At 56.2% G+C, this 27,158-nt stretch overlaps 6 protein-coding genes across 21 annotated transcripts; 2 read left to right on the top strand and 4 right to left on the bottom strand.

The window, feature by feature from the left end:
- The first annotated feature begins 61 nt into the window (after positions 1–61).
- Positions 62–2,823, top strand: EGFL8 (EGF like domain multiple 8). 2 transcript variants are annotated; one of them, XM_027958785.3, is made up of 9 exons: positions 62–137; positions 651–777; positions 943–1,065; positions 1,173–1,285; positions 1,386–1,481; positions 1,589–1,759; positions 1,834–1,913; positions 1,995–2,148; positions 2,457–2,823. In XM_027958785.3, exons 2-9 carry the CDS (start codon positions 677–679, stop codon positions 2,504–2,506), a joined length of 888 nt encoding a protein of 295 aa, XP_027814586.1. In that variant the 5' UTR covers positions 62–137; positions 651–676; the 3' UTR covers positions 2,507–2,823. The 2 variants fall into 2 exon arrangements, with proteins under 2 accessions (XP_027814586.1, XP_042092823.1); XM_042236889.2 differs by lacking the exon at positions 1,995–2,148 and having other exon boundaries at positions 62–777.
- Positions 2,755–11,828, bottom strand: AGPAT1 (1-acylglycerol-3-phosphate O-acyltransferase 1). Of its 6 annotated transcripts, none has more exons than XM_042236886.2 (7): positions 11,615–11,828; positions 5,686–5,894; positions 5,321–5,454; positions 4,918–5,093; positions 4,674–4,769; positions 4,469–4,541; positions 2,755–3,991 (listed from the first exon to the last, which is right to left on the bottom strand). In XM_042236886.2, the coding sequence occupies exons 2-7, from the start codon at positions 5,883–5,885 to the stop codon at positions 3,807–3,809; spliced, it is 864 nt and encodes a 287-aa protein (XP_042092820.1). In that variant the 5' UTR covers positions 5,886–5,894; positions 11,615–11,828; the 3' UTR covers positions 2,755–3,806. The 6 variants fall into 6 exon arrangements, with proteins under 6 accessions (XP_042092820.1, XP_060259221.1, XP_011955824.1 ...); XM_060403238.1 differs by lacking the exon at positions 11,615–11,828 and adding an exon at positions 11,288–11,419; XM_012100434.5 differs by lacking the exon at positions 11,615–11,828 and adding an exon at positions 10,575–10,678.
- A 648-nt stretch (positions 11,829–12,476) lies between these two features.
- Positions 12,477–15,027, top strand: RNF5 (ring finger protein 5). 2 transcript variants are annotated; one of them, XM_004018919.6, is made up of 6 exons: positions 12,477–12,725; positions 13,775–13,793; positions 13,888–14,000; positions 14,103–14,157; positions 14,235–14,352; positions 14,446–15,027. In XM_004018919.6, the coding sequence occupies exons 1-6, from the start codon at positions 12,586–12,588 to the stop codon at positions 14,541–14,543; spliced, it is 543 nt and encodes a 180-aa protein (XP_004018968.2). In that variant the 5' UTR covers positions 12,477–12,585; the 3' UTR covers positions 14,544–15,027. The 2 variants fall into 2 exon arrangements, with proteins under 2 accessions (XP_004018968.2, XP_027814573.1); XM_027958772.2 differs by lacking the exon at positions 13,775–13,793.
- Positions 15,028–15,145: 118 nt separating this feature from the next.
- On the bottom strand, positions 15,146–18,266 carry AGER (advanced glycosylation end-product specific receptor). 5 transcript variants are annotated; one of them, XM_004018916.6, is made up of 11 exons: positions 18,183–18,266; positions 17,905–18,011; positions 17,580–17,772; positions 17,336–17,400; positions 16,931–17,018; positions 16,621–16,836; positions 16,381–16,511; positions 16,055–16,196; positions 15,784–15,810; positions 15,531–15,660; positions 15,146–15,408 (listed from the first exon to the last, which is right to left on the bottom strand). In XM_004018916.6, exons 1-11 carry the CDS (start codon positions 18,232–18,234, stop codon positions 15,309–15,311), a joined length of 1,251 nt encoding a protein of 416 aa, XP_004018965.2. In that variant the 5' UTR covers positions 18,235–18,266; the 3' UTR covers positions 15,146–15,308. The 5 variants fall into 5 exon arrangements, with proteins under 5 accessions (XP_004018965.2, XP_011956298.2, XP_004018964.2 ...); XM_012100908.5 differs by having other exon boundaries at positions 16,642–16,836; XM_004018915.6 differs by having other exon boundaries at positions 16,654–16,836.
- A 473-nt stretch (positions 18,267–18,739) lies between these two features.
- PBX2 (PBX homeobox 2) lies at positions 18,740–25,392 on the bottom strand. 3 transcript variants are annotated; one of them, XM_042236883.2, is made up of 9 exons: positions 25,109–25,392; positions 22,630–22,703; positions 22,153–22,400; positions 21,861–22,051; positions 21,537–21,672; positions 21,275–21,428; positions 20,799–20,887; positions 20,591–20,677; positions 18,740–20,454 (listed from the first exon to the last, which is right to left on the bottom strand). In XM_042236883.2, the coding sequence occupies exons 2-9, from the start codon at positions 22,676–22,678 to the stop codon at positions 20,362–20,364; spliced, it is 1,047 nt and encodes a 348-aa protein (XP_042092817.1). In that variant the 5' UTR covers positions 22,679–22,703; positions 25,109–25,392; the 3' UTR covers positions 18,740–20,361. The 3 variants fall into 3 exon arrangements, with proteins under 3 accessions (XP_042092817.1, XP_011956301.3, XP_042092816.1); XM_012100911.5 differs by lacking the exon at positions 25,109–25,392 and adding an exon at positions 23,623–24,077; XM_042236882.2 differs by lacking the exons at positions 20,799–20,887; positions 25,109–25,392 and adding an exon at positions 23,623–24,077 and having other exon boundaries at positions 20,418–20,454.
- Positions 24,676–26,824, bottom strand: GPSM3 (G protein signaling modulator 3). 3 transcript variants are annotated; one of them, XM_012100905.5, is made up of 4 exons: positions 26,400–26,824; positions 26,086–26,194; positions 25,674–25,835; positions 24,676–25,439 (listed from the first exon to the last, which is right to left on the bottom strand). In XM_012100905.5, exons 1-4 carry the CDS (start codon positions 26,618–26,620, stop codon positions 25,302–25,304), a joined length of 630 nt encoding a protein of 209 aa, XP_011956295.1. In that variant the 5' UTR covers positions 26,621–26,824; the 3' UTR covers positions 24,676–25,301. The 3 variants fall into 3 exon arrangements, with proteins under 3 accessions (XP_011956295.1, XP_014958260.1, XP_042092824.1); XM_015102774.4 differs by having other exon boundaries at positions 25,674–25,873; positions 26,400–26,572; XM_042236890.2 differs by having other exon boundaries at positions 25,674–25,873; positions 26,086–26,188; positions 26,400–26,572.
- Between the last annotated feature and the right edge of the window lie 334 nt (positions 26,825–27,158).

Below are 27,158 nucleotides of genomic sequence, written 5' to 3'. Positions count from 1 at the left end.
AGGCTTATGGGAGGGGGCAGGGATGGGAGGGCTCTGTCTGGCCCAGCCCCTCCTCCCCTTTGCAGCCCGCCCACCAGTCTGAGTGGCTGCTGCTGAGGCTGGTCGACCTGAAGTCTCCCGGAGAAAGGCAAAGACAGGTGGGGAGAGAATGTCAATGGGGAAAGAGGGGGGGTCACTAAGAGTCTTAGAGTGGGTGTGAGTTGGAGGTGTTGTCTGAGTAAGGGGCGTGGGTCCAGGGTGTATGTGGTGGTGGGGTTGTGAGGGTAGCAGGAGTGTGCTTAAGGTGGGGTCTCCAGGTGTGTGGGTTGTGTACAAGGTGTAAAGGGGTGTAATGGTGAATATCTGAGATTTTGAAGGTAGGAAGATTAGGATGGAAGAGGGTACATCAGAGATAGGAGGGGCCTGAAGGGAGGTGGAGGGAGTGTGTCAGGCTGTGAGCTTGTATGGTGCTGCAGGGACCATGTATGTGCTGAAGGATGATGGGTGTTAATATATGTGCAGGTGCTGACAATCCTGGTGGCTAGTGCAAGTGTGCAAATGAATGTCCTGCCTGGCTTACAGGGCACCAGCAGACTGTTCTTGGGAGTGCTGGAGCTGGAGAAGTTACTAGCAGAGGGGAAGGGCCTCCATTAACCTCTTCTTGCCTGCAGCTGGCAGTCTGAAGTCAAGGAGAATCATGGGGTCCAGGGCTGAGCCGTGCACTGTCTTAGGCGGATTCTGGTTCCTCCTGCTACTGATGACAGGCGAGGGGGCCAAGGGTGGAGCCCTCAAAGAGAGGTGACAACAGAGGTGGCAGGGCCGGGGGTGGGGCTTCACAGGGGGCAAAACAAAGTTGAGGAGGGGGATGAGGTTGTCATGTTTAGGGAGGGTGAAGGGGAGTGGAGCTCTGGCTCCCCAGGGCCTGGCCCACTCAGTGTCTCACTTTCTCCTACATGGGTGCAGTCAGGGGGTCTGCTCCAAGCAGACCCTGGTGGTCCCACTCCGTTACAATGAGTCCTACAGCCAACCTGTATATAAGCCCTATCTGACCCTGTGCTCTGGAAGGCGTGTCTGCAGCACCTACAGGTGAGGATGGGGAGCCGGGACCCCAGGGTTTCTCAAGAGGAACCCCCCAGAGCCAGGACAAGGACCCATACATAGGCCAACGCCCAGAGCCCGGTGCTGTGTTCCAGGACCACGTACCGCGTGGCCTGGAGGGAGGTGCGGAAGGAGGTGCGGCAGACCCACGCCGTGTGCTGCCAGGGCTGGAAGAAGCGGCATCCTGGGGCACTCACCTGTGACGAAGGTGAGGCTAGGGCTTCCCGGGCCTTAGGGGGAGGTGCGCCCCGCTGGGCGGACAGCCAGGCCTTCCGCTGGGTTCTGAACCCCACTTCCTGCACCCTCAGCCATCTGCGGCAAGCCCTGCCAGAACGGAGGCGTCTGCGTTCGGCCAGACCAGTGCGAGTGCGCCCCGGGCTGGGGTGGGAAGCACTGTCACGTGGGTGAGTCGGCTCGCCCTCCCTCGGGGGTGGTGCCAGGACCTCCCTGCTCGCCGTGGCGCCCATCCCCGCCCCGCCCCCGTCAGCCCCCTCCTCTTTCCGGTAATTAGATGTGGATGAATGCAGAACCGGCGTCACTCTCTGCTCGCATCGCTGCCTCAATACGGCGGGCAGTTTCACCTGTGGCTGTCCGCACGGCCTGGTTCTGGGCCTGGATGGGCGCACTTGCGCGGAGGGGGCCCCAGAGCCCCCGACCAGTGCCAGCATCCTCAACGTGGCCGGTGAGTGGGTGGGAGCAGGGGGCGAATAGAGGCAGGGCCGGGGCAGCAGTGACGCTCGCTCTCCTTGGTCTCAGTTCGTGAGGCTGGACCTGATGAGCGTGCCCTGAGGCGGGAGATTCGCGAGCTGCGAGGGCGCCTGGAGAGGCTGGAGCAGGTGAGTGGAGATGCCGGAGGCCACACTTGCAGAGCTGACAGGCCCCCTCCCTACCCCGCTGAGGTATCTCTTCCTTTCCAGTGGGCCGGTCAGGCTGGGGCCTGGGTCCGAGCAGTGCTGCCGGTGCCCCCGGAAGAGCTGCAGCCCGAGCAGGTGGCGGAGCTGTGGGGCTGGGGCGATAGGATCGAGTCTCTCAGTGACCAGGTGCTGCTGCTGGAGGAGAGACTGGGCACCTGTGAGTCCCCATGGCCCTCTCGGTGGGGACCCCCATCTCCCCACCACTGCCCCCAGCTCCTCAAGACACCTTTTCCCAACTCTTAAGTTTTCTCTTATCCAAAATCCTTCCTCTGCACCCACTCACCTCATACCTTCCCAGATTTCTGCACGTCACCACCCCCTCTTTGGGTACCCCGTTCTCCAGCTCAGTGGCGGTTCCACTTATTGTTGAGAGAGGCTGTCAATCTGTACAGCGTCCAGGGCCCGCTCTAGGCATCCCAGAAGTACACAGTCGATGTGTCTGCCTGTCTCCTTGTCATTAACCAGGCTCCTGTGAGGACAACAGCCTGGGCCCAGGCCTCAAAGGGCGAAGATAAGGAGCCTCTGCAGAGCCCCTGCCCTCTAATTTATACAGAAACTGGACTCACTAATCCTCTGGGATTGGCTGGCTAGGGAGCTGCAGATAAGGCTCTTTGCCGCTGAGGAGCCACGGACAACGGAAACCAGGCGAAGCTAAAGAATGGAGGAAGGCGGTTGCTGCCCTTGAATCCTCGGGCTAGGGCTGATGCCTGGGCAAGAACTGCTTTCTTAACTCCTTAACAAAAACAGTCAGAACGTGCCCAGATCTTGCTCAATCTTTATTCTTGGTTTCTCGCTGTTATCCAGATAATTAATAAAAATCAACCACGCAAAACTGGGTCCCACCCTCTCCTTTTGCTCCCAGCCCACCTCCCCGGTTTTGGGGGCACAGGTCTGGGGTGGCAGGCAGGGAGTGGCTACTGCCATAGGGAGGAAATGAAAACTGGCTCAGAGAGGGAAAGCCTCAAAAGAAAAGAGAAATAAATTAAAAGCCCTCCCCATCCCCTCCAGCCAGGGTTCAGGTCCTTTCCCCAGCTCCCCAGGGGGAAGTGGGTGCAGCACCTGTTAGCTGCTTCTTCCCCCTGTGCCCGGCTAGGATGATATAGGAGGGCTGCAGGGCGCTGGGGGGCCAGGACCACTGAACAACTGTACTTAGGGGATGGGTGGAAGCAGAAATGTGGCATCCAAGAGTGTGCTCAAGCCCGGGCACCTGGGCAAGGGCAGGGATGAGACCTCTGGGTGAGAAGAGTCCAGCCTCCACTGACAGGAGGCTCCATGGAAAGAAGGGAGAAGGTGCTGAGGAATGTTCCCAGGGTGAGCCTGGGAGAAGTATTCCACGCATCAGCTTCCAGCCACAGCGTGAGGAGTGTCCTCACCAACGGATGAGTCCACTGTGTCCGTGGACGTGGGAGTGAGGAATTGTTCCACAGAATGGATGAGTCCACTGGCCAACGTGAGGTGAAGTGGGAGAGAAGACCACAAAGGAAGAGGGTCCACTGGGGACAGAATGGAGTGTTCCTACCCTTGTGTAGGCTGAACCACTGAGGATGAGGGAGAGGCAACTGTCCCACAGACAAGATGGCGCAGGAGGCAGGGGTCAGAGTGGAGCCTGCACCGAGGCAACGAGTCTGTGGGGAGGGCGGCAGGGACGGGGGCAGGGAGCGGTGCTGTGACCACATTCACTTCAAAAGTCGAAGATTCCAAAGAGGAGAACAAGTGGGGAGAGGGCAAATGAGGAGCTCGGCCCGGCTTCAGGCTGGTGGGCTGGTAGGTGTGGAGAAGGTGGGGTGTGGGTAGCGGGGGAGATGAGAAGGGAGCTCAGAGCCGGGCCTCGCCCACCCCTCCGGGCTTCTTCAGATAGTCACCACCACCCCTGCCATCAGTGGAGATTTCCCGGAAAACAGTGAGCATGGAGTGCCGGACTCTGTCAGCCAGAGCTGGGACGTCGTCCGGCTTCAGCCCTTCTGTGGGCACTGGGGGCAGCACCCGGACCTGACACCGCCCTGGGAGGGGATGAGCACCGTCAGGGCCGTCTGCTGGGACTCTGCCACCTGGGCCTGCTTGCTGAGCTCTCCTGCTGCTTGCTCCCGTCCTCCACCTTTCAGTTCCCCTCCCTCTGCTGTGGGCAACTGCCACCTGCTCACTGAGGCCTTCCTCAACCCCAGTCCAGACACCTCAGTGCCCTGCCAGCCCTCACGGTCTAGCGTTTACTGTCGGATGCTCTGACTTTGCACACACAGGCTTATCTTCCCTGCTAGACAGTAAGGGCCCTTATTGGAAGGATGGAGTGTTACCGCCTAGCAGGGTACAACGCTGCTTCATAAATACATATCAGCTGATGTGGGGTCACATTACATGATCAGGTGGACATCTCACCGTTCTGACACTGACTGAAGTTCCTGCCTCGTGGGGATATCCCTCTAGCCTCTCTCATGGCCCTTCCAGCCACCCCCAATCCCAGATCTGCGCAGAGCCCTCACCCGAAGTGAAGCGGCGCTCCTTCTTGCAATAGAAGTCTTGATAGGAGGACATGACAATGGGCACAATGGGAACCTGAAGGTTGGGGGGGTGGGGGGGAAAGCGGTCAGCCCAGAGCTCCCTTCTGAGGCCCCCATGATGAGCCTCTGCCAAGAGAGGAAGGGATGCTGGGGACTGCGGGTCAGGAGAAGGGGAAGTTGGAATCACCTGGGCCTGCACTGCGAGGTGGAAGGCGCCACGTTTGAAGGGCAGCATGGAGCCGTTGTGGTTTCTTGTGCCCTCGGGAAAAACCCAGACCCGTACCTAGGGGAGAGAGGGGTCAAGGAAGACACACATGGAGAAGTCAGAAAATGATTATGATGCTGTCATGGGACTTCTGAGGCCTGTGGATCCTGCACATCAGTTTACAGCTGTTCTACCCTCTAAGCCCCATTTCCCCAGGGTGACTTACATCCTGTGTAAGCAGGGTCTGGGCGACCTCAGACATCACACTGATGGCATCCCCAGTGCGCTTCCGGTCAATGAAGATGACTCCTGCCAGCCAGCAGGCCAGCCCAGCAGAGCCGGCCCACAGCAGCTCCCGCTTGGCAATGGGCACACAGCGGCCTGGCAGCACCTCCATCATCCCTGGGGCAGGGGTGGGAGCGGGGTGAGGATCAGCATCACAGGAAGGGGCCCACCTCAGCCACACTGCCAGGGACCAGAGATAAAGGAAGAGGTAGCCTGGGACGGCAGGGGGAGCCCCAGAAAGTAAGGGTGACTGAAGGTCTATCACCTTGCTCCTGAGGGCAGCGGAGGGAGGGTGGAGGACACCTAGGGGAGGTGATCCCAGGGAAGGTTCCCAGGCTGCTCACCAAGCAGGTCGAGGGAGCTCTGGTGGTTAGAGACGACGACGTAGGGCTGTGAAGGAGGGAAGTGGTGGGCCCCTCGTACCTCCACTCGGATCCCGTACAGGTATTTGATGTGGAGTAGCATCAGACGCAAGATCCTGCAGGGGTCCCATACGGCAAGGGGTTCCAGCGGGACCCGCTGGCATACATCCGCCAGCAGGGCTCAGTTCCCCGCCACCCTGCCATCTTCCTGGGCATCTTGGCAGTCTTCTCCCCTTCCTCGTCCCTGGGCTCGCTCAGTGTCTCCTGCATACTCACTGCCCTCCCCATCCACTGCTCGCTTCCGACCCTGAGGTTCCCTCCATCACCCCGAGCCCCTGGGACCTCACTTCATGTTCTCGACGTTGCGTCCTCGCACGGCACACACAGGGATGGCGAGCACAGCCAGGAAGAGGATCCAGCCGTTGTAGAAGGCCATCTTGAAGAAGTACTTGGCACTGGGGCTGCAGAACCACAGAGTGGGCAGCAGGAGGAGCAGCAGCAGGAAGAGCAGCAGCAGCAGAGTCCCCGCCCCTGGCCACAGCTCCATTCTGGTCACCTGCAGGGGGCGGGGCGAAGGGCAGTGGGCCTGCTTCCTGGAGGTGGGGGGCGGGGCGGCAAGGTGCGAGGCGAAGGTTTGGGGGACTGTGGGGAGCATTAACACCTGTCCAGGAAGCCTCTTTAGGAGGGGAGCAGTGGGGATGGGAGCTCAGGGCTGCTCTCCCACCCGTCCCTGAAAGTGCCAGATATATTCACACAAGAGACACACGACATGGACATCCACAGTTCACAGACACACGGCAATAAAGGGACATTAATAATAGCTAACACTTGCAGCCAGTAAGGCTCTTATAATGGTCTATCTCTCTGCTGTTCAATATGGTAGCCACTAGCCACATATGGCTACTGAGCACTTGAAATATGCCCTATTCTACACTGAGAGATGCTGAGAGGTATCAAATACATGTCAGATTTCAAAGATGTTGAATAAAACACAATGTAAAATATCCCATTAATAATCTTTTATATTGATTACATTCTAAAATTGTAACTTTTTGGACATTCTGGGTTCAATATACTAAGATTAATTTCATCCTGCTTTTACCTTTTTTATGTAGCTAAGAGAGAATTAAACATTACATACGTGGCTTACATTATAGTTCTGTTGTACAAGGCTGGTCTATATACTATGTTGCCGTTGCTGCAAAGTTGCTTCAGTTGTCTCTGACTCTTTGTGACCCTATGGACTATAGCCTGCCTCCTCTGTCCATGGGATTCTCCAAGCAAGAATACTGGAGTGGGTTGCCATGCCCTGTTCCAGGGGATCTTCCCAACACAGGGATCAAACCTAAGTCTCTTATGTCTCCTGAATTGGCAGGCGGGTTCAAGCCCATATACTATGTTAAGTCCTTAAATATGAAAATACACAATTTACATTTTAAAGGAAATAGACCCAGAGAGGTTAAAAAACTTATTTGAGGTGATATGACCCCTAAGGGTACTTCCTAGCTTAAACCTAAGCAGCTTGTGCTCCTAACCACTGGGTTATGCTGTTGTCTGTATAAACATCTGTACACGTGTGTACACACAGCACACAGTAGATACCACGTACGTGACAAAACACAGACAGTCTCAAGGGCTGACAGGCAAGAATAAAGGCTCTGTCACTAATGCAAACCCAGACACACACAGTCATATAAAGACCGACCTGTTCATGCACACATGCAAATTTATAATCATGATAGATAAAAGGATGGCAAAATGCACACCCAGTAAAACCCCTCTCCACCCAGGCAGGCTCCCCGCTCCCAGATCAACCCATGGACATACCTATGTCCATTAACCCTGCCTCCACAGACAGGCAAACAAATCCCACCAGCCCTCCCCCTGCTTCCAGCGACACTGGAGGCAGAGTGGTCCGGCAGGCAGTGTGCAAGGCCTCACCAAGTGGGAGGAGGAGGGCGAAAGAGTAAAAGGGTCATCGTACCACCTGCCCGGGAGAGGAAGGAGCTCAGGAGGAGGAAGCGTGGCATGCAGAATCTGTTCTCCAGGCTCTTCCTCCTTCCTCCACTCCAACCCACTGTTGGGGGCAGGGTCACAATTCACAAAAACGGCGTTCAGGTAAACATCTATCGCTCACATCAAGGCCAAAGGCACTCCCTTCCACGACAGAAGGACTGTGCTCCAAGGTAAGTCCACTGCCAAGGGTGAAGGTGACAGGTGATAGGGGAAACAGGACTGCCAGCTAGGAGAGCAGGCTCTCAGCGTGGCTTCATCCTACTTTCCCCACAAGCTGGAACCAGCGTGTCTCCCCTGGACTATGTGCAACAGGCTCCTAACTCATCCCTTTCGATCCATCTTCCACACAGCAACCACAGGATGTTTCCGTGACACCAATCTGAGCATATCTCTTGCCCAAAGGCCCTTCTGGACAGGCTGACTTTTGCTTACATCTTTGGCCACATCCCTACAAGTCTTTTTCACTCCAGCACACCGATAAACTGCAGTTCCTCAGACACACCATGATCTTTCATGCTTCTAGGCCATGACAGGCTGTTCCCTTTGGTGGGGATGTTCCTCCATCTCTTCACTTGCCTCATTCAGTTTGGTGTCACTTTTTGGAGCTCTTCCTGAACTCCTCCAGGCTCATCTTTTCATTACACTTTATCTTGATCACTGGTTCTCAAAGTGTAGAAATCCTTGGCCCTCACCCCAGATCTTCTGAAACAGGACTTTTGGGCACGGGGTCCATCAATCAGTGTTTTAACAAGCCATCTAGGTGAATCTGATGTGCATGTAAGTCTGAGGACCACTCACTTCAACACTAAACAGCATGTAGTTGCTTGAGGTCACCTATATTTCCCTTCCTAGCCTGCAGGCAGCCTGATGGCAGGAACTGTCTTACTCCCAATGCCCAGGACAGAATGAAGCAGAGAAGATGCTCAATAAACATTTGCTGGACAGATTATAAGGATGTATATATACCCACCTAGTTGTAATTAACGGGACAACACTTCTGAACATGAATCAGATAGCTACCCTCTTGAGGACTATTAACTAGGAAAAGAAAAGGCACCAAGAAGGCAATGAACACACAGGCCTAACAGTAACCTATTCTGGATGCACACACACAAGACAGGGTCATGGTGACGGCAGAACAACAATCGAGACAAGATGGAACACATCATCTTGCACATACATAGAGAAACATACAGAATGGGGATTAACATGCCACAAGGGAAAGATGCTGGTGTCATCAAATGCGTGCCAACAGTGCAAAGAGCGAGGGACAGTTCATGTGCTTGGCAGGGCTGACCCTGCGCTGTGCACTGAGCTCCATGGACACAGACTGTGCACAGGTGCCAGAGATAATGTGCATGAAGAGATGGGGGTTAGCAAGGGAAGGTATATGGGGGTGGCTCTTCAGCAACATGGAGGCCCAGTTATCTTCTTCTCTGATACGTGATGTTCCTTTCCTCTGCAGAACAGGAAATGTCCAAGGATTCATAAGCACAATGGAGTGCCAAGGGAGTTAATGAGCATATTGCTCACAAAATATACTGCTCCCCAAATTAGGAAATACATGTCTAACCAGAAGCACGTGAGTTGTGGACACGTTACATCAGCACATCATGGAAAGGGCATGTACATGGGTGGTGTGAACCGGGGACTAAGAAAACACAGGTAGTCAACAGGCCAATCTGATCACAACCGAGTGTGTGCTAGTCAGTTAAGCCATGAGATCCCACACACGAAGGCGTCTGCATATGGCGGGACTAAACACAGCACCTGTGGGCCTGAACAAAGTAAGGTATGGTCTCTACATGCTAAAGTAAACGTGCAAATACATAACATGGGCAAGAAACACAAAACCACACAACAGAGGCAATAGATGAGAACACGCAGACGTGAACATGTCAAGACTGCATATGAGACATGGACATAAGATACGAGAGCAGGCAGTTCTGATGGAAAATAACACATCGTTTCTCCACAGCCTGTGGACAGCACTGGGCACACTGCCGGCATAGAAGCCATTAAACATGTCAAAGGCACACCCACTCAGTGTAGAAAACACGGCCCCCCACGAGGCATCTGTATGTCAGTAAGGGTCGAACACAGCGCCGAAGGCCACTGAGAAACAAGAGGTCCTGTGCCTACACAGAAACAGAGGTGTCTGAGGGCATTCCTAGGAAGCCAATTCTGCTGGGGAAAGGAGGGCAGTAAACTGCCTTCTGACTGCCACAACCCACCAAGAGTTATGTGGGGCTAAAGGGCACAAAAAGGAACTGGGAAGGTGAAGGGAATTTCCTCTCCAAGATCCCCTGTCCACACCCCCATTCACAGGGTGTCCATTTCTCCTCCCTCTTGTGTCTCTTCCATCCTTCCCCCCTCTCAGGCCCCCTCTCCTTTCCCCAGCAACCCTCTCCCCAGTCGGCCCTTATCCTTTTCCCATTAACCCTCTCCCCAAGCCCGCCCTCCCAGACCCCATCTCTCCCCCATCCCCTCCTCCACGTCCCTTTTAGCACCCTCCTCCCTCCTCCTCCCATCCCTTTCCTGCCCCCACCTCAGTGGGGTGGGGGGCCTGGGGGGCTGGCCCCCTCCCCAGCCAGGCTGCCGCAGCGGTGGTGGCGGGTGGCTGTGTCTCTGCCTCAGTCGGGGTGTCGGTGCCAAGGGGGCGACAGGATTTGGGGGTGTCCTAGCCCCGGCCGAAGGAGGGGAGGTGAGAGTGGGAGGCCGGGCCCATAGCGGTAGGAATGATGGGGGGTTGTCCCCTTAGCTCCCTCCCTCCCTCCCTTCCTGCTGTCTCTCTGAGGGCTGGGGCTGCTGCTGCTGCCGCTATCCCCCGCCACCCCTCCCCACGCCCGCTGATTTCCGGGGCTGGCCAGGAAGTAGGGGGCGGTGATGGGCGCCCTGTTTTGCCAATCGCCTCCCCACATCGTTCAGTTTTTGCCTAGCTCCGCCCCACGAGGGCTCAGCTGGTCTTTGCTTAGGTCTCTCTGGCCTTCTCTGATTCCAGCTGCATCTTTTTTCCTCCAACTTCCTTTCGGCACACATGGCTTGTGTGTCCCTTGCTGGTGTATTCCTTCTCATTCTCCATCAGTTCTCCTCATATTGTCAATTGGCTTCTTTTTTTTCTCAACTCCCACATCTGCTGCTTATTCCATCCAACTCCAACCCTTTTCCAGCTCCCTCCTCCTGTTCCCCATTCAAATTCAAATATTTATCAAGCACCTACTATATGCCAAGCACTGGGTTCTTCACGTCTCTTCTTTTTCTCTCCAGGGCTCGATGGAGACGAGATGTCACCCCACCTCACCTTCCAACCCTCATCTGATCTCTGCCCTTTGTCCCTGCCACTATCTCCTAGCAGTCCAGCTCCCTCCTCCACTGCCCGCCCCCCATCCTGGTCTTTGGGGAGAAGGGACACTCTCAGGCCCTTGTCCCTGTAGGCTGTACCTTACTTTCTTCCTTCGTATAGTCTCCTTACTCACCCACGCTGAGACTACCCGTCTCTGCAATATAGAAAAGATGTATGCTTTTTTCCCAATGGAAATTGGACATTAGGCTTAATTTCTTGAAAAAGTGAGGAAGAATGCTGTTTCCTCTGGGATGAGCATGCCTCCTTAATTTTGTAGTCATGTACCTAGCTCTCTCTCCACCATACTCCCATCATCCCCTTGTCAGGATCATCCCATCACTCTCCACTCCTATTGGGTCTCCTCTTCTCCCTCTCAATGACCTTTTCCCTAAACCTCTACACGTCGCCTGAACCTTAACCTCCTCTGCCATAGGCGACTCCTAATTTCTCATCTTTCCTCACTTGAGTCACGTGGGGCCTTTTTATCAGGATGTTGTTGAAGAACCCTCAGCTTGTGTCTGGCCTCCAGCCCCCAGTCACCTTTGCCCTGAAAAGGATGTAAAGAACACCGGTAACTCCAGGACTGTTACCTAGTTCTGCTCCTTGGGCTTCAGTGAGGGCCACTGACTGTAGAAGAGGCCCAAACTTGTGCGAAAGGCCCACGCTCTGAAGCAGCCTGCCTAAGTCCCAGGGGTCCAGCCCAGGAGGAAGACCCCAGTTCTGCCGGGCACAGGAGAAAGAAGGGGCGGGTCGCCTAAAAGGGGGCGGGCCTTGCCTCTTGCACCCACTCACAAAGGGAGGGGGGCTAGGCCTTTTCTGCTTTTAAGATTTAAAACGGAGTCGAGGTCAACTCGTTCTACTATGTGCCACGTTAAAAAGGGGATGGGTCTTCAGTTCAGTTCTGCTCTGTAAATCACCTAAAGAGGGGCGGGCTGAGTCGTCCAGCCGAGGGAGATGGGTTAACACCAGCGCTGCAGATCGACGTTCGCACCATCCAAACGTCGGGCTAATCCTAGTCCTGCTCCCTTCTTCACTAAGAGGGAGGGGCGGACCCAAGTTCTGCTCTCTACGTCACCGAAGGAGGCCGAAGCCATTTTGAACCCTGCGACCCTAGTATTTGTCCTCTTTTCCGAGCTCGTCGCCGTCTTTCCCGATCTCGGCCAATCAGGAGCGAAAAAAGGGGTCCAATCAGTCGAGAGAGACCTCAGTCGGAGGACCCGGATGAGGACGAGCCGAGGCCTTTGAACCCCAAACCCCGCCAATTGTGGAGCAGTCACCATGGCGACAGTATAGAGGTGAAGGGGTGGGACCAGAGAAGGCTCAATCCTCATAGGATTGGCCCACCCCGTCCCTGCCTGATGCGCTCGCGCACTTTACCTAGCTACCATTTTCTGTCGAGGTGTAGCCAATCAGTTGCTTCGGAGCCAAACGCTCCAAAGTCCAATAGGAATCTGGATATTCTCTGAAAGAGGAAGTAAAAGAAAGACTGGGTCTTGTAGTGGGCGAGGTCTAAGCAGTCTTGAGCCAATTGCTTCTGGCCTTTGGTTATGACTGGCAGTTACTCAGACGAATAAAGCCCGCCCTAGCTGGGTGACAGGACGTATGGAGTTGTTACCAATCCCGTGGCATTGCCGACTAACTGTGACTGTGTCAGCCAATAGTCATTGTACAAGGGCGGAGCCACGTGATCATCTTTCCGCCCCCGCCTTTTGGACCAATCCTTCCTTCCGATTCTGTATGATTGGCAGGCACTCAGGCCAATAGTGATTAGAAAACTTTGAAGCCTGCCCAAAGACCGTGGGCCGGAGGAGGTTTCTCGTTTCTCGGGGCGTCTGTATGTGTGTTTCGGGGGACTAAGGGGTACGCGGGGGACGAAAGAGTACCGGCCATGGCAGCAGCGGAGGAGGAGGACGGGGGCCCCGAAGGGCCAAACCGCGAGCGGGGCGGGGCGGGCGCGACCTTCGAATGTAATATATGTTTGGAGACTGCTCGGGAAGCTGTGGTCAGTGTGTGTGGCCACCTGTACTGGTGAGAATCTGAGAGGGGCAAAAATAACTGGGGCTCACATCTATACTGGGGAGGTTGGGGTGGGGGTGCCACAGTCATACGGGCAACCAGAGGGCACATTTTCATAGGTGAGGCCTGAGGGGGCTTCTTGCGTCTTTTTGGGTATGTGTGGGTGAGAGGGTCACGTCTGTATAGAGGAGACCCGTGGAAAGTCGTAGGAACTAGGCTCCAACTAGTATGTTAAGAAATGGGGCGCAGGAGGTGGGTACCGCACATCTGTGCAGGTGAGACCCGAGCCACCTTAACCTCTGGAAATTGAGGGGTCTTACTTAGCTGTACATTGGAGGAGGAAATGGCAACCGACTCCGGTATTCTTGCCTGGAGAATCCATCCCAGGGACAGGGGAGCCTAGTGGGCTGCCATCTATGGGGTCGCACAGAGTCGGACACGACTGAAGCGACGCAGCAGCAGCAGCTGTACAGTTGGGAACGGATTAGACTGCAAGGTTAGGGGAGATCTAGAGAACGAGGGATCACATTCAGGTGAGCTGTGTCAAGGGGTGGTATGAGAAACCTCCGGACAAGAGCACGGTGGAGTAGCAGCCCCCAAAGATTAAGGAATTGTGGAAGTAAGGTCTTTATTGAGCATAGGAGATAGGAAAAGGAGTAATGGGAGAAGGTAGGTGCTGGTAAAGGGGGTTTGGTTGGGGAGTGATGGCGGCAAGAATGAGAGGAGGGCTGAAAGGAGCCTGCAAAGGGGTGGTTGAAGAAAACTGGAAATTAAATTGAAAAGCAGAGAAGGAAGGGGTGAGGATTTGTATATGTATGGGGTGTGGGGATTGCGGTAGGGAAGAGGAGAGAGGTGAGGGTTGAGCCTGTTGAGAATAGATGTAGCTTTGGAAGGTTAGAGAAGCAGGATGGCCAAATTGGCTGGCATGGTAGGAGTTGTGGAAAATATGAAAAGAAACAGCAGGTAATACCTGGTAACAGCGAGGTGGGACTCTGAGGTTGGGTAGGTATCTCTTTTGTGTTTGGTTTCAACTGGTTTGACCTTTGTTTTCCCCCTTGCAGTTGGCCCTGTCTTCATCAGGTGCGTACTCAGAGGAGATGAAGAGGGAAATGGGGAGGTCTGAGGAGCTGGAAGAACCCTTCTGTGTACTGGAAACCACATTTTTTTCCCCCAGTGGTTGGAGACACGGCCAGAGAGGCAAGAGTGCCCAGTGTGCAAAGCTGGGATCAGCAGAGAAAACGTTGTCCCTCTCTATGGGCGAGGGAGCCAGAAGCCCCAGGATCCCAGGTAAGAGAGGGGAGGTGGTACTGAAAGAAAGTGGACACTTCTTTCTGGGGAGTGGGGTGTAGAAGAGGAGGGAATATTGATAGTCCCTCTCCTCTTCCTCAGATTGAAAACCCCACCCCGCCCACAGGGCCAGCGACCCGCTCCAGAGAGCAGAGGGGTGAGTCTTGTCTGATTTGTGTTCCTTCCTTGCCAAAGACTCGCCCAGTTTCCCACTGACCTTCTCCGCCTCCCTAGGGATTCCAGCCATTTGGTGATACTGGGGGCTTTCACTTCTCATTTGGTGTCGGTGCTTTTCCCTTTGGCTTTTTCACCACCGTCTTCAATACCCATGAACCGTTCCGTCGGGGTACAGGTAAGAGTCTGCCCTCAACTGCTACCAGCAAGTCCTCTGAATCCCCTGGCCTATGAGTGGATGCTTCTTTCACAGCTCTCTTCTCTCCCACAGGTGTGGATCTGGGACAGGGTCACCCGGCCTCCAGCTGGCAGGACTCCCTCTTCCTGTTTCTCGCCATCTTCTTCTTTTTCTGGCTGCTCAGTATTTGAGCCATGTCTCCTTCCTGCCCACCACCAGCCAGAGGAGAATCAGTATTGGGGGTCCCTGCTGACCCTTCCTTACTCCTGGACCCTCCCCACCCAAGCCCTTCATTTCTGTTGGCTAAGGCCAACCCTGGCCACTTTCCACAAGGATGTGTGGAGAAGGAGTGACATCTGTGCATAGGATAGGAGAACCTGTGCTCTGGACTGCTCCCTCAGTAGCGTCATAACTCCCAGCTCTGGGAGAGGAGGATGGACTAAAGACAGTGTCTGTCTCTCGTCTCTCCCGATCCTTTGCTTTCCACCATATTTCTTGATTTGATGTTGAAAGGTGGGCAAGGCTCCCTCTGACTCTTCTCCCATGTTCCCCTTGATTTAATTTAATTTTTCTCTCCCCAGTGTCTAATGTGGGTCCTGACTCTCAAGTGCTTCCCTCCCCTCACTACCTCCTTTATGATAAATTCAATAAACATGATGAGATGTATTCACTCTGCCTACGTTTGTCCGTCCCTCCTTCCTTTCAAGACAGGAGCATCTTCTCCCCAACTTGAGCAGATATTGGTGTGGTGTGGGGAAGCATGGGGGAGAGGGCATCACACAACACACACAGCAAATGTGGCAGGTGTTTACTCATCACTTTCTGTGGGAGGCTCTGGTTGTGGAAGAAAGCTGGCGGGAGGTGGGCTGAAGATTATACAGAGGAGAACTGGGCTGGGGCCGGAACAGACTGGGAAAAGAAAAGGGGCTGATGCATGGGGTCTGGCCGTGGGCTTCTCAAGGCCCTCCTGTGCTGCTCTCTGCTGCCTCAGGCTCCTCTGGCTGGTTCAGTTCCGCTCTCTCCTCCTCTTCTTCCTCCTGGTTTTCTGGGACCTTCCTGGGGAGGAGGGTTGGGGAGAATTCTACACACGCTTTCCAGCATGCCATCATTTCTTACCCCACACCTCTGCTTCCTGCCTGGAAGTTCTCAGTCTGAGGTGTCTGGCTTCCTCCACTCACCTCTCCTGTCCTTTGCGTTGCTGCCTTCGATGCCACACGATGAGCCCAATGAGCAGGGCGACTGTCCCCAGGCCTCCCAGGATCCCCAGGGTCAGGGCTAGGGTTTCCAGCCCTGGCCCTTCCACAGAGCCTGTATGGAGATAGGGATAACTGAGGGCCCAACCCCACCACTCACAGTTCCTTTCTGGTTGACCAGACCCTCAGTCCTGTTGAGGTCTGTCTGCTTCTCTTTGACTTTATCCAACCCCCTCACCTGCAGTCGTCCCTTCCTCGCCTGTTTCTGGAAAACAAAGAAGGGAAGGCTTCAGTTTGGAAGAGAGGTATTTAGTGGGAATCCCAGTGAGCCCCTTAAAGGGACAGGCTGTTCTCTTGGGTTGTGTCGGGCAGAGGAGGCCTGGGTGTGGCTGCACTGAGGGGGGCGGGGTGGCTCTTGGGGACAGTGCTAGTATAGGGTGGGGAACTGGAGCCTGCACTGTCCCTCAGCCAGCCTCAGGGTTGGCCTGGGATTCAGAGGGAGGTCTCACCGATGATGCTGACGCTGACAGCACGGCTCTCCTGGGGCCCATGGCTGGGATGGGTGGCCACACAGCTGTACGTTCCCTGGTCCTCAGGCCCTACCTCTGGGAGGAGTAGCACGGGGCCAGGGGGAAGGGGCAGGGGCCTGCCCTGGTTGGGGAAGGAGGGACAGGAGACTATTAAATCCCCTGTCCACACATCCCATACTTCTGTCCTCGCCTCCACATCCTCAGATACCCTTGTACCTCCTCGCCTGCCTCTCCATGAACCCCTTGCCCTCCAAATTGCCAATTATGTATCTTGCTACCTGCCAGCCCCCTCTCTGGTCACTCACATCCTTGATCCAGTGGATTTGAGGTGGGGGCTGGGCGGGGGCTTCACAGGTCAAGGTCACGGTACCACCAGGAGCTACTGCTCCCCCTTCTGGCTCTACCACCAACTGGACTTCCTCCACTGGCACAGCATCTGGGGGTGGGAAGGCGATGGGGTTGAGAGTCCTACCTGTGTGTGGTCCCAGTGGCCACGGGCTGAACCCTCCCCTTCCTGAGGGTCATATATTCTGACATGTGCTCACCCCCGTTGGGGCCCTCCCCACCTCGGCGCTCACTCGAGACCCTGAGCTGGATGGGGGCTGTGTGCAGGGCTTTGCGCCGGGGAAGGCCAGGGGTGAAGCTACAGGAGAAGGTGGGGTGGAGAGCTCCTCCCCGAGCTGGGGTCAACATCAGCTCCGAATGGAGTGTGAAAAGCCCTGTCTCCGGGTGTCTCTTGGTCTCTTCCTTCACGGACACTCCTGTGGTAGGGGAAAGCAAGGTGAGACATTCCAGGGTGGGTGTGGGAGAGGGCTCAGAAAGAAGGCAGCTGGGAGGGGAGATGCTGGGACTCACCTTTGCCATCAGGAATCAGAGTTTTCCCATCCAAGAGCCAGCTAAGAGTCCCTGCAGGGTAGCCCCCCTCAGATACACATGTCCCCACCTGGGGAAAAATCAACTTCATCATCTCTGGAAATAAGAGAATCCAGTGGCTCAGATGGTAAAGGATCTGCCTGCAATGTGGGAGACCCGGGTTTGATTCCTAGGTCATGAAGATCCCCTAGAAAAGGAACTGGCAAGCCACTCCAGTATTCTTGCCCTGAGTATCCCATGGATAGAGGAGCCTGGCAGGCTACAGTCCACGGGGTCGCAAAGAGTCATACACAACTGAGTGATACACACACACACATACATACACAGAGCTACACTCCCCTCCCATCCTCAGGACCCCTTTCCACGTCTCCCCTTTTCATCCTCTACCTTATTGGGGACACCAGCCATGAGTTCAGAGGCAGGATCAACAATTTCTGGCTTCCCAGGAATCTCTGAAGGAGGGAAAATTCCTATCAGAGGCCACAGCTTTGAAGATTCTCACACCATGGGTGTGGGAATGGGGCAGCTGAAGTCAAGTTCTCCCAGGCCAGGGCCAAAGAGTCAAGGGCTGGGGTCGAAGGCTTTTCCTTAGATGAGAGGTGGGTGGTGAAGAGGTCCTGAGAACCCTTACGATAGACTCGGACTCGGTAGTTAGATTTGGTCTCCTTTCCGCTCCGGCTCGTTGCCCGGCACCGGAAAGTCCCCTCATCCTGGATCCCAACAGCCGGCAGGAGGAGGGAGCCGTTGGGGAGGACCCGAGCCACGCTATCCCAGGGGTCTCCCTGGGGAGACAGGACCTTCCAAGCTTCTGTCCGGCCTGTGTTCTGGGGGTAGAGGAGAGGGGCCTCAACAGTGCAGACCCTTGGGGAAAGGACTGATGAAGAAGGGAGGTGGGCGAGAGGGGACGCGAATCTCACTGGTGTCCCCAGAAGTGGAGAGACAGGAGCCCCACTTACCAGTTTCCATTCCAGCTGCTGGGGTGGTTTCTTGGGGGCTCCCTTACAGTTCAGCACCAGTGGCTTCCCGATCCGGGCTGTGATGTTTTGGTCCCCTGTGACTGCCCCTGGGAGACAGCACCACGATGGAGAGCAGGGAGATGGGAGCTAGCAAGACTAGAACAGGGAGGATGAGGGAGACTGGAAAGCGGTACCCAGGTTCCTGGGAAGCTAGGGGGATTTGGGGACGGGGCGGGGTGCCCTCTGCCGGGAGGGCTGGCGGTGGGGGAGTGGCTCACCCCACAGACTGAGGACTAGCATCCAGGCTCCGACCGCTGCCCCTGCTGCCATCCTGCTCCCTTCCCAGGCTCCTGGCTCTGTCTGCCCCTTGCTGCTGTGGCCACCAGCCTAGGTGGGGCTTGTACCCTCTCCCCTGCCCCCATCTCCCCCGTCCTGTCCCGTCACAGGGAATGCTAGGAATTCAAATTCAAGAGTCCTTCAGGTACTAGGAGAAACAATTGTCACCCCACCCCAGGGCACTACCAGCCTCTGGGCACAGCCACATCCATGGGGGTGGGGAGTGCATCTTCTAGGGTCTCTCACCCCTCAGGACCCCCAACCTATTCCACCAGTCCACCGAAGGCTACTGGATGACTAAGCAAGGTTGCCAGGCAACAGGGTTCAGGCCTGGCTGTTTCCCAGGAGGCAGGGGTGAAACCTGGGGCTTGGGTGGTGAGGGAGACTGGAAGACCTGGGTGGGGCAGGGAGCAGGGAGCAGCTACTTAGGGTTTTCTGAGAAAGAAAAAAAATTTTTTTCTGCGGTTTCTCATATTTTTGAAAAGAATTCTCAACTAAACCCAGGAAAAAAAGAAATTTCTTTATTTAAAACTGTGGTTTTTTTTTTTTTTTCTGTGAAACTACAAGTTTACAAGTGAGGAGAGAACTGCCCCCAGCCCATGCCTCCCGCCCCCACCCATCACACTCCCAACCTGCCCCCCCTCCCCAATCCTGCCTGGATCTTTGACGGGAGGGGTTCCCCACTGTGACAGTCTTATAAACGCCTGAGGATGTTCGAGGGGTTCAGATGGTAGGGTTCAGGGCCGAGGGTTGGGGATGGTGATTTTACCTTCCCTCATAACCTGGCTCTTTGCAGCCTCCTTCCTCTCTCCCCCAACCCTCTTGATTTTGGACTAAGAAAAGAGATACCTCATACCTGGGGAAACTGAGGGCAATACACACACAAACACCCCAAACCATATTTAACGTATTTGGCAATAACCCCCTCCCCATTCTTCCTCCTCCAATCTGTAAATAATAGTTTTTTTAAAAAAAGGATTTTAGAGGTGCCATTTGCTCAAAATTACTGAGTCCTGCCCTGCCCAAGGGATGTAGGAAGAGGGGGGATAGGCCGACAGAGCAAGACCGACTGCCTCCATGCTAAATGCAGCAGAAAGCTGCCCACATGAGCAAAGGACACCTAAGTGACTTTATAAGCAAAGGAGAACACCTAAGTGATTGTGTGTGTGTGTGTGTGGGGGAGCAGGCTTGATGCCCTGCTAAATGTTACTTCCTGATGGACAGGACTGGAGCCAGGCAGGCCTATTTGTTCCCCTTTCTCTTATCATGACCCCTTTGGCTATTACCCCTAATATGGGAAAGCAAGAAACTTAAAAAAAAAAAAAATCAACATTATTTATAAAAACATCTACTTCCCCAAACTAAATTAAAAATTAAGAACCACCACCACCACCACCAAAACACCCCAAAATCAGAATGAAAAAAACTACAGATGGAACCCCGGGATAATTTTTCTTTCCTTAAAAAAAAAAATTCAACCCCAAAGCCCAGTCAACAATTCCCTAAAGTAGCAGAAACTCCCTCCGAGGTAGATATCTGAGTCAGACACTCTCGTCCACCGAGCGATTCTATTGGTTTAAGATGAGCTGCGTATGAGGTAATAAAAGCCGTCTGGAGGGGCAGGAGGTGGGGGGGCACGGGGGGCGTGGCCCATGTCCTCTGTCCAGAAGTCATGTCCCCATTTTTGGCATCTCTGGTTGGGCAGGGCTGGCGTCTCCACAGATCCCAGAGCAGATAAGTGGGGTGGGGGAGGGAGAGTGGGGGAGCCCACAGAGACAGAGAGAGAGACAGAATAGTTGCCGGTGTGTTTATGAGAGAGAAAAGAGAGGAAAGATCTGAGAAATAAGGTGTGTGTGTGTTTCTGTGAGAGAGAAAGGGGGAGAAAAAAAGGAAAGAAAAAAGGGGTAGACAGACCCCACTCTCCCCTGAGGGGACCCCATCTTCCCTGCCATGTCGTCGGCACCCTCAGCACTGACAGAATCTGGCCGGGGAGGGGATGGCCCCGTCTGGCCTTCTCTTGTCTTGTGCTTCTCCCGTGTCTGGGTCTCCTCCTCCGGATGCCTGCGTCCTCTTCAAGAGTTGCCTTGTGAGCCCCCACCCCTGTGGCCCTGAGGGGCAAGATCAGTTGGAAGTGTCCGAATGAACGCTCCCTGGTCCCTCTGTCGGGGATGTCACTGAGGATGGGGTCACAGCCTCCTGCCAGCCGCCATTTGCCTGGGAAAAAAAAAGAGACAGACAGCTGGGGTGGGGCTTTGAGAAACCCAGCACAGGGGCCAGCGCTGCCAGGGAAAAGGCACCCCACCCCCATCCTGGTGAGAGGTGAGGAGAGTGGCTTCAGGGGCTTACTCACCCTCATTTCCCGAGGGCTGTACATCTGGCCTCCTCCGAGGTTATCCCCGTAGCCCCCTGGCCCCATTGAGTGTCGGAGTGATTCCACCTGCAGGCAACAGGGGAGGACAGGACTCAGTGAGAGGCCTCAGAAGAAAAGACTTTCATATCCCAAAATAGGGAAACCGAGTTTGAAAGAGCCCTACTCAAGGTGCGATGGACCACCTGACCTGGGAGGCAGAGTAGGAATCTCCGTTGAGCCCGGGCATCCCCAGAAACATGTCACCGGATCCTGAGAGATTGAAAGAGCCGCCAGAGCCTTGGGGGAGCAGAAGGGGAAGTAGGGAAGTGTAACAGAGCCTGTGATGGCAGATGGGAGACTCCTCACAGCTTTCAGTTTTCAGAAAATGCCCTGGACTAGCTCAGAGGAGGCGCACCACCATACCCAAATTATCCACAAGACAACATGGCAACACTCAGAAGGAGCAAGCTGTTTCTAAGCCTCCTCTGGCCACTTGCTGGAAGAATGGCAGAAATAACTTCACTGCAGTGGCCTTGGCCCCCTGATATCCCCACCCATCTGACCAGCTTGGTCCCTCTCACCCCAGAAGGCCCCCTGTTTCTGCTCTGATCCTGCCTGGGCAAGAAGTGGGAGCAAAAGCAGGAAGTGTGCAGAAGGGCCAGCCAGAGTGGCAGTGGGATCCACCTGCGGAGGAAGGGGGTGTCGGGGAGCTGGTACGGCTGTGGCCTCCCTGGGTGACCGACACAGCGGTCTTCACGGCATAGATGTTTGCCTCCTCTTGGAACTTTCCTATGTTTTTCTTATAGCGAATCCGCTTGTTGCCAAACCAGTTGGAGACCTGCGGGGTGGTGGGCAGAAAGCAGGGTCAGGTGGGAACCTGTTCCTCTGTCAACACCTTAGTTAGAGCTGTGTGCCCTGCAAACACCTCCCCGAGCCTCCCTGGTACCTGAGAGACAGTGATTCCGCACTTCTTGGCGAGCTCCTCCTTAGCCTCCTCACTCGGGTATGGGTTACTCAGGTGGGAGTAGAAATACTCATTCAGAACCTCCGTGGCCTGTTTGCTGAAGTTACGGCGTTTCCGTCTATAGAGGAGAGAGGGGGTGATGAGGAGGGTGCTGGTGTCCTGGCCGCACCATCCTGTTGATTCGCTTCAGAGGGCGCCACTGTCTCGGAGCAGAGTGTTGCGCTGCGCAACACGGTGGCCCCGAGGCTTGGAGAAGAATGGGAAGGAGCTGGGTGCTGGGTGCTGGTTGGGGGCCCTGGGCCCCACCTGGCGTCCAGGAAGCGGGAACGTAGGATCATGACGGCCTCGCAGGTGCTCTGCTTGAGTTGCATCTGGATGGCGCTGAACTTCCGGTGGATGATGCTCACCATGCGCTCCATCTCCTTGGGTGCCACGGGCCGCGTGCGGCTCTGCTCCCTCAGCAGGTTCATGACGTGGGTTGTGAACTCGTTGCACGCCTGCAGTGGGGGCCCCGAGGCTTGGTTAGCAGGAGCCCTTTGGCCCTGGGCATCCCCCTTAAAGGCCTCTCCCTCCACCCACTCTGGCTTCTTCTCCTCACCTGCTCATATTTCTCCAGCTCTGAGTGGTAAATGTGGCGGATCTGGGCAAGTTTGCTGCGATAGTCCGAGTGTTCGATGGAGTTGTCAGGGGACACTCCGCCCCCGGAGGCTGCAGCTGCTGCCGCTGCAGCCGCTGAGCCACCCCCTTTCTCAGGCCCAGCCACACCCTCTGCCAGAAGCATGTTGTCCAAGCGCATCAGCTGTGGATCCACAGGCTCCTCCTCTTGGGAGCTTCGAATGCTGAGGCCTAGCGTGCAGGCGAGTGGACTTAGGGACCCAGGGACCCCACACCCCAGCTCTCAGCCCTCCTGGAGACCCAAGTCTCCAGGCGTGGGTTCCCACCCAAGCCCCCCTTAGCAATCTTCCTGACCCACACTTTCCTCAGGGCCCCAAGTTGTCAAACTCTTAGCCTAAGTTCCACAGGGAACAGGGTTCTGTCCCCAGAGTTGAGGAATCGGAGGAGGGAACTCACGTACCAGTTTTCTCCTTGATTTCACACAGGACGCTAAAGAGAGCAGGCTTCATGCGGTGGCAGTTTAGGGCATGTTTCCTTGGGGAACGGGAGAGAAAAGTTGAGAGGCTATGGAATTGTCAAGGGGGAAAACCAACCACAGGACGACACACCCACGAGGGTAAGAGAGGGGAGCATGGGAATAGGGAGGTGGTGGGAAAATCTGTGGCAAGAAAAAGCAAGGCTGGGGGCCGAATGAAGTCTGGGGGGTTCTTAGGAAGAGTTCAGCTTCCATGCGGAGACAAGGGGAAGCTGCCTGGCTTTGGCTGGAAGGAGGGAAGGTGCCGCCAGCTAAAGGCACCATGGCCAGGTGGGGCCTGTGGGAGACGGTCTAGAAAGGTACAGAAGAGGATGTGGGAATGACTGCAGAAATAAGGGTGACTAGGTAGATTTCAGAGGAAGCCAGGAGGAGGCCGAGGAGAAGGAGGAGGAGATGAGAGTCTGAGGTGCCTGAGGGGGTGAGGGGTGCTGAGCTGAAGTGGGGAGTTCAGTATAGAGAAGTGTGAAGGGTCCTGGGACTGAGCAGGGGCGGAGGGTGCCTGAGGACCTTGGAGGCTGGGCCCTGGGTGGAGAGAAATGGTAGGAGCCCTGGGGAGGGGTCTGGAGAGCCCTAGGAAGAGGGTGGGCTGGAGAGTTAGGGGAGCAGAGAGCACAGCAGGTTTTTAGTCTGGGAGTCAGAAGGGGTCTCTGGAGATGGAAGGATGTTCCAGGGGAGTGTGGGGTGGTTAGGGAGCGGTGGAGGGTGAGACCACCTAGGGTTCCCCTTTTCAAAGGTTTCAGGGACTGGGGGTGAAGGGAGGTCTGAGAGGGATCACTTATCTTGGGGTTCCCGGGAGTAAGGAGAGGACAGCTGTAGTATCCTGGGGAGGGTCCTGAGTTGGGGGCTCCCAGAAGGTTCAGAGACTGTGAACGGGGCTTCTGCTGGGTCTGTGTGGGGTCCCGGGTTGGGGGCACTCACTTGGCCTGGGCCTCGTCCAGGCTCTGGTCGGTGATGGTCATTATCTGCTGCAGAATGTCCCCGATGTCTTGCTTCCCTCGGCCTCCCGGGACCCCCCCGCTACCCCCACCGGGGTCTCCGCCACCGGGAGGTTCGCCAGGGCCCCCAGGCTCCCCACCCACCAATCCAAGGCCCCCCCGGCCCCCGCCTGGAGGGGGCGGCCCCAGCAGCCGCTCGTCCATAGTTGGGGGGGGGGCCCTGAGGCCCCCTCCCTGCTCCGCCCCTCCCCCCCGCCTGGTTACTTCCCCCCCAAACTCGCTGGGGCCGCTGCTCCCTCCGCCCCAACCCCCGCCCGTCTCCCCGGCTCCCGTCTCTCCCGGGGGTTCACCCCGGCCCTGAAGGGAGACCTGGGGTACCGTCTGGGCCCCCCACAGGAGACCCCGGCCCCCGGCGGCGGAGAAAATGGAGCCGGAGAGAGAGAGGAGGCCCAAGCGGGGGTGTGTGAGAGAGAGAGAGGGAGGAGGGAGGAGGGAGGAGGGGGGAGCGAGGGAGGGAGGCTGGGGGAGGGGAGCCGGGGAGGAAGAGGAGGGGAGAAGGGAGGAGGAACAGGGAGGAGCTGGGGGCGGAGAGAGACGCACAGAAACATAGGAACTGAGACCGAGTGGAGGAGGGGACGAGGGCGGAGACTAGCCCGTGGGGAAAAAGAGGGAAGGGCCCAGGGGCTGGACTTCTGTGGCCTTGAAGCGGGGGCGTGTTGGAGGCTGGGGGTTCTTCCACCCGGGTTCTGAATCCGGGATCAAGCTGATGACGACCCTGGCCGCTGGAATGCCTGGGTTCACAGACAGCTTAGTTCATATTTCTTATCCTAATGACTCCCCTCCCTGTTCTACTTAATTAAAACCAGGAGAGGGGGGCTGGGGGGGATAATTAGGGAGGTCTCCAGCCGCTGCTTAATGAGCCAGTAATTAACCAGCCAGGGAGGGGAGCTGGCCTCTGGCCAGACTCGGGAGAGCGGGCAGCCTCCGGCCTCACCTACCTACCCTCCACCCGGCCACCCCAGACACCAGTCTTCAGTCCAGAGGGGGATCACATTTATTCATATAACCAAACATCAGACAGTTCAGAACAGCAGTGGGGAGGGAGGGGGGGCAGGGCTAAATGTCCTTTCACAGCCTGTAGGCCTGGGGCTAGGGGGTGCGGGTGATGGAGATGTGAGAATGGTCTTTATGTCTTGCCGTGCCCTCTCTTCCTTTCTTCTTATTGGGAAGGAGGGTGGAATTCCCAGGTCAAAACCTTGGGAGATTTGCCGTTCTTTTGGGAGATGGAGGACAGAACCCTGAGATCCCACCTGGTAGCTTGACTACTGGGGTTGTTCCCACAGCTCAGGACGGAGACTCTCAGGCACTCCCTGAGATCAGAAGAGAGGGTGAGGTGTCCCACTGAGGCTGGGATCCTCTCATAGCCTCATAACACACTTGGTTATGGCGGGAGTTATTATCCATCCTACCTTGGCTATTCCTAGGCTTTGAGACTTTCGCCCGCTCCACTTCCCAGGAAAGGTGGATGAGGGTGATGAATATTGAGATTTCTGCTGGGTCTTCCAGTCTCTGGTGCTCCTCCCCAGCAGGGGTGAGGGCATGAGTGGGGCTGCCCAGCTTTTGAGCCCCAGGAATGCAGAGGGGGTGGTGGGGGCTCAAGTCTCAGCAGGTGTGTGTGGGGGGCCGGGACCTTTGCTCCTCCATTCGACCCCCACCCTGAACTCTCAGCAGCAACTCCAAGAGCTCCTGCCCCCCTGGGGGTAGAGGAGGCTCTGACCGCTGGGCTTCCATCCGCTGGCACTGGAGGAGTAGAGGAAGAGGAGGTTGATGGTGAGGTTTTAAGAGGAGCAGGCCTTGAGAGGAGGCAGGGCTGGTGTGAGGGGCATAAAGGACACCAATGATGTGGGGATAGGGAGAGTAGGCGAGGGGGCAGATGCCTGGGGAGAAGGAGGGGTAGGACCCAAGAGAGAAAAGGGGCCAGAACCAAGAAGCCTGGGTCTTGCCTTCTGGGGGGAGGGGCAGGGGTTGTCTCACCTGGTGACTGATGATGGTGCTGTAGAGCTGTTCTCTGTCCTCAAGAGGCCGGGGCAGGGCTCGACCTAGGCTTGGGGGGTTCTTGGGGGGATGGAAGGTGGCTCTCTGCTCCTCTAGGCGGCGGGACTGGGCCTCTGCTACCAGGTCCAGAAGGAGCTCGGTCTGCAGGGAGAGCAGGGAGGCCGAGCGGGGCCCCAGGGCTGGGGAGAGGAGGCGGGGGCTCAGATCCAGGGAGGTTGGCAAAAGGAGTGGTGTGTGTGTGTGTGTGTTGGGGGTGTCAGGGCTACCAGGGTGTGATGGGGAGTTGGAGAGGGTTGGGGAGAGAGCCCCTGACGGAGTGGGCCTTGGTAATAGGATCAGGAAAGAAGTGTGTACCAGGTCAGGGAGCTCCCCAGAGCGGGGCTGGGGGTACCTGTAGGGCGAGTCCCTGGAGGAGGAGGGGACGGAGGGGCAGACCTCCAAGGCCGAGTGCTGGAGCTCGCGGGGGGCCAGCCATGCTCATCCTGATGGGGGCCCTGATGCTGAGAGACATCCGTTCCGGTCAAGTGGGGGTGGGGTGGGCAGAGGGCTAGGCCAGCAGCCCACTTCCTCTGTGTCTCTGTTCCTGCCTCAGTGTGCCCAAACCCGTCCAAGTCCCCGGCGTCCACCGTCACTCAGTCTCTGCCCCAGGTCCTCTCACCTCTCTCTCTCCCAGTGTCAGCCTCCCCAGCCCAGTGCCGAGCTCACCTGCTCACCATCCTCTTCTTCCTGGGGTCTCTCAGCCTCCATACCCTGGAGGGGAGAAACCGATGGGGGAGGGGGTAGCTGGGATTTGGGAGGAGGGCCGGAACCCTGAGTTCCTGAGGGGAGTAGGGGCCGAAAGGGGTGGGGGTGAGCCGGGGGCTGGATGCCTGGGTACTGAGCAGGAAGCTGGGTTCCTGGTCAGCCCCCCCACGGGCCCCGCCCATCCCTGTCAACTTCCTCCAGTTCTCTTTTCCCACCCAAACTGCTTGCTTGACTTCTCTTGCCCCAGGGGAGCAGAGAGACTGGGAAAAGCTCCTCCAGCTGCAGCAGTGGTGGGGGTTCAGAATGGGAAAGGATTTTTGGCTTTCTCATCTCCAGAGCCTCAGTAGCCCCCTAAACCCCAGCTGTGTTCCCTCCACCCCCCTCCTCCCCTTCAGATCTGTCAACACAGGAACTAGCTACAAAGGAAGTGGTTTCACTCTTCAGAATCCCCCCAACCCCCCCACCCCACCCCCCACCCCACCCCCCACCCCCAGGTGCCTTCTCTAAGAAGGACCCACCCCCTGCTTCCCAGCTTCCCTGACTTACTGGGATGGTGAGGGGCATGTTTCCAGGGGTAAGACAGATCCAAGGATGCCAGGCCCTCAAACATACGTATATCCCTAGCACTGTGTTTAAATGTGGGTTGAGTAGTTACCATTGCCCTAAAGGTGCTTACAGTCTATTCAGGGTACAAAATATGCACCAAATATAAGACACGAA

The sequence above is a fragment of the Ovis aries genome, chromosome 20, assembly GCF_016772045.2.
Source record: "Ovis aries strain OAR_USU_Benz2616 breed Rambouillet chromosome 20, ARS-UI_Ramb_v3.0, whole genome shotgun sequence".
Classification (NCBI taxonomy): domain Eukaryota; kingdom Metazoa; phylum Chordata; class Mammalia; order Artiodactyla; family Bovidae; genus Ovis; species Ovis aries.
This window is presented reverse-complemented; position numbering and strand designations above follow the sequence as displayed.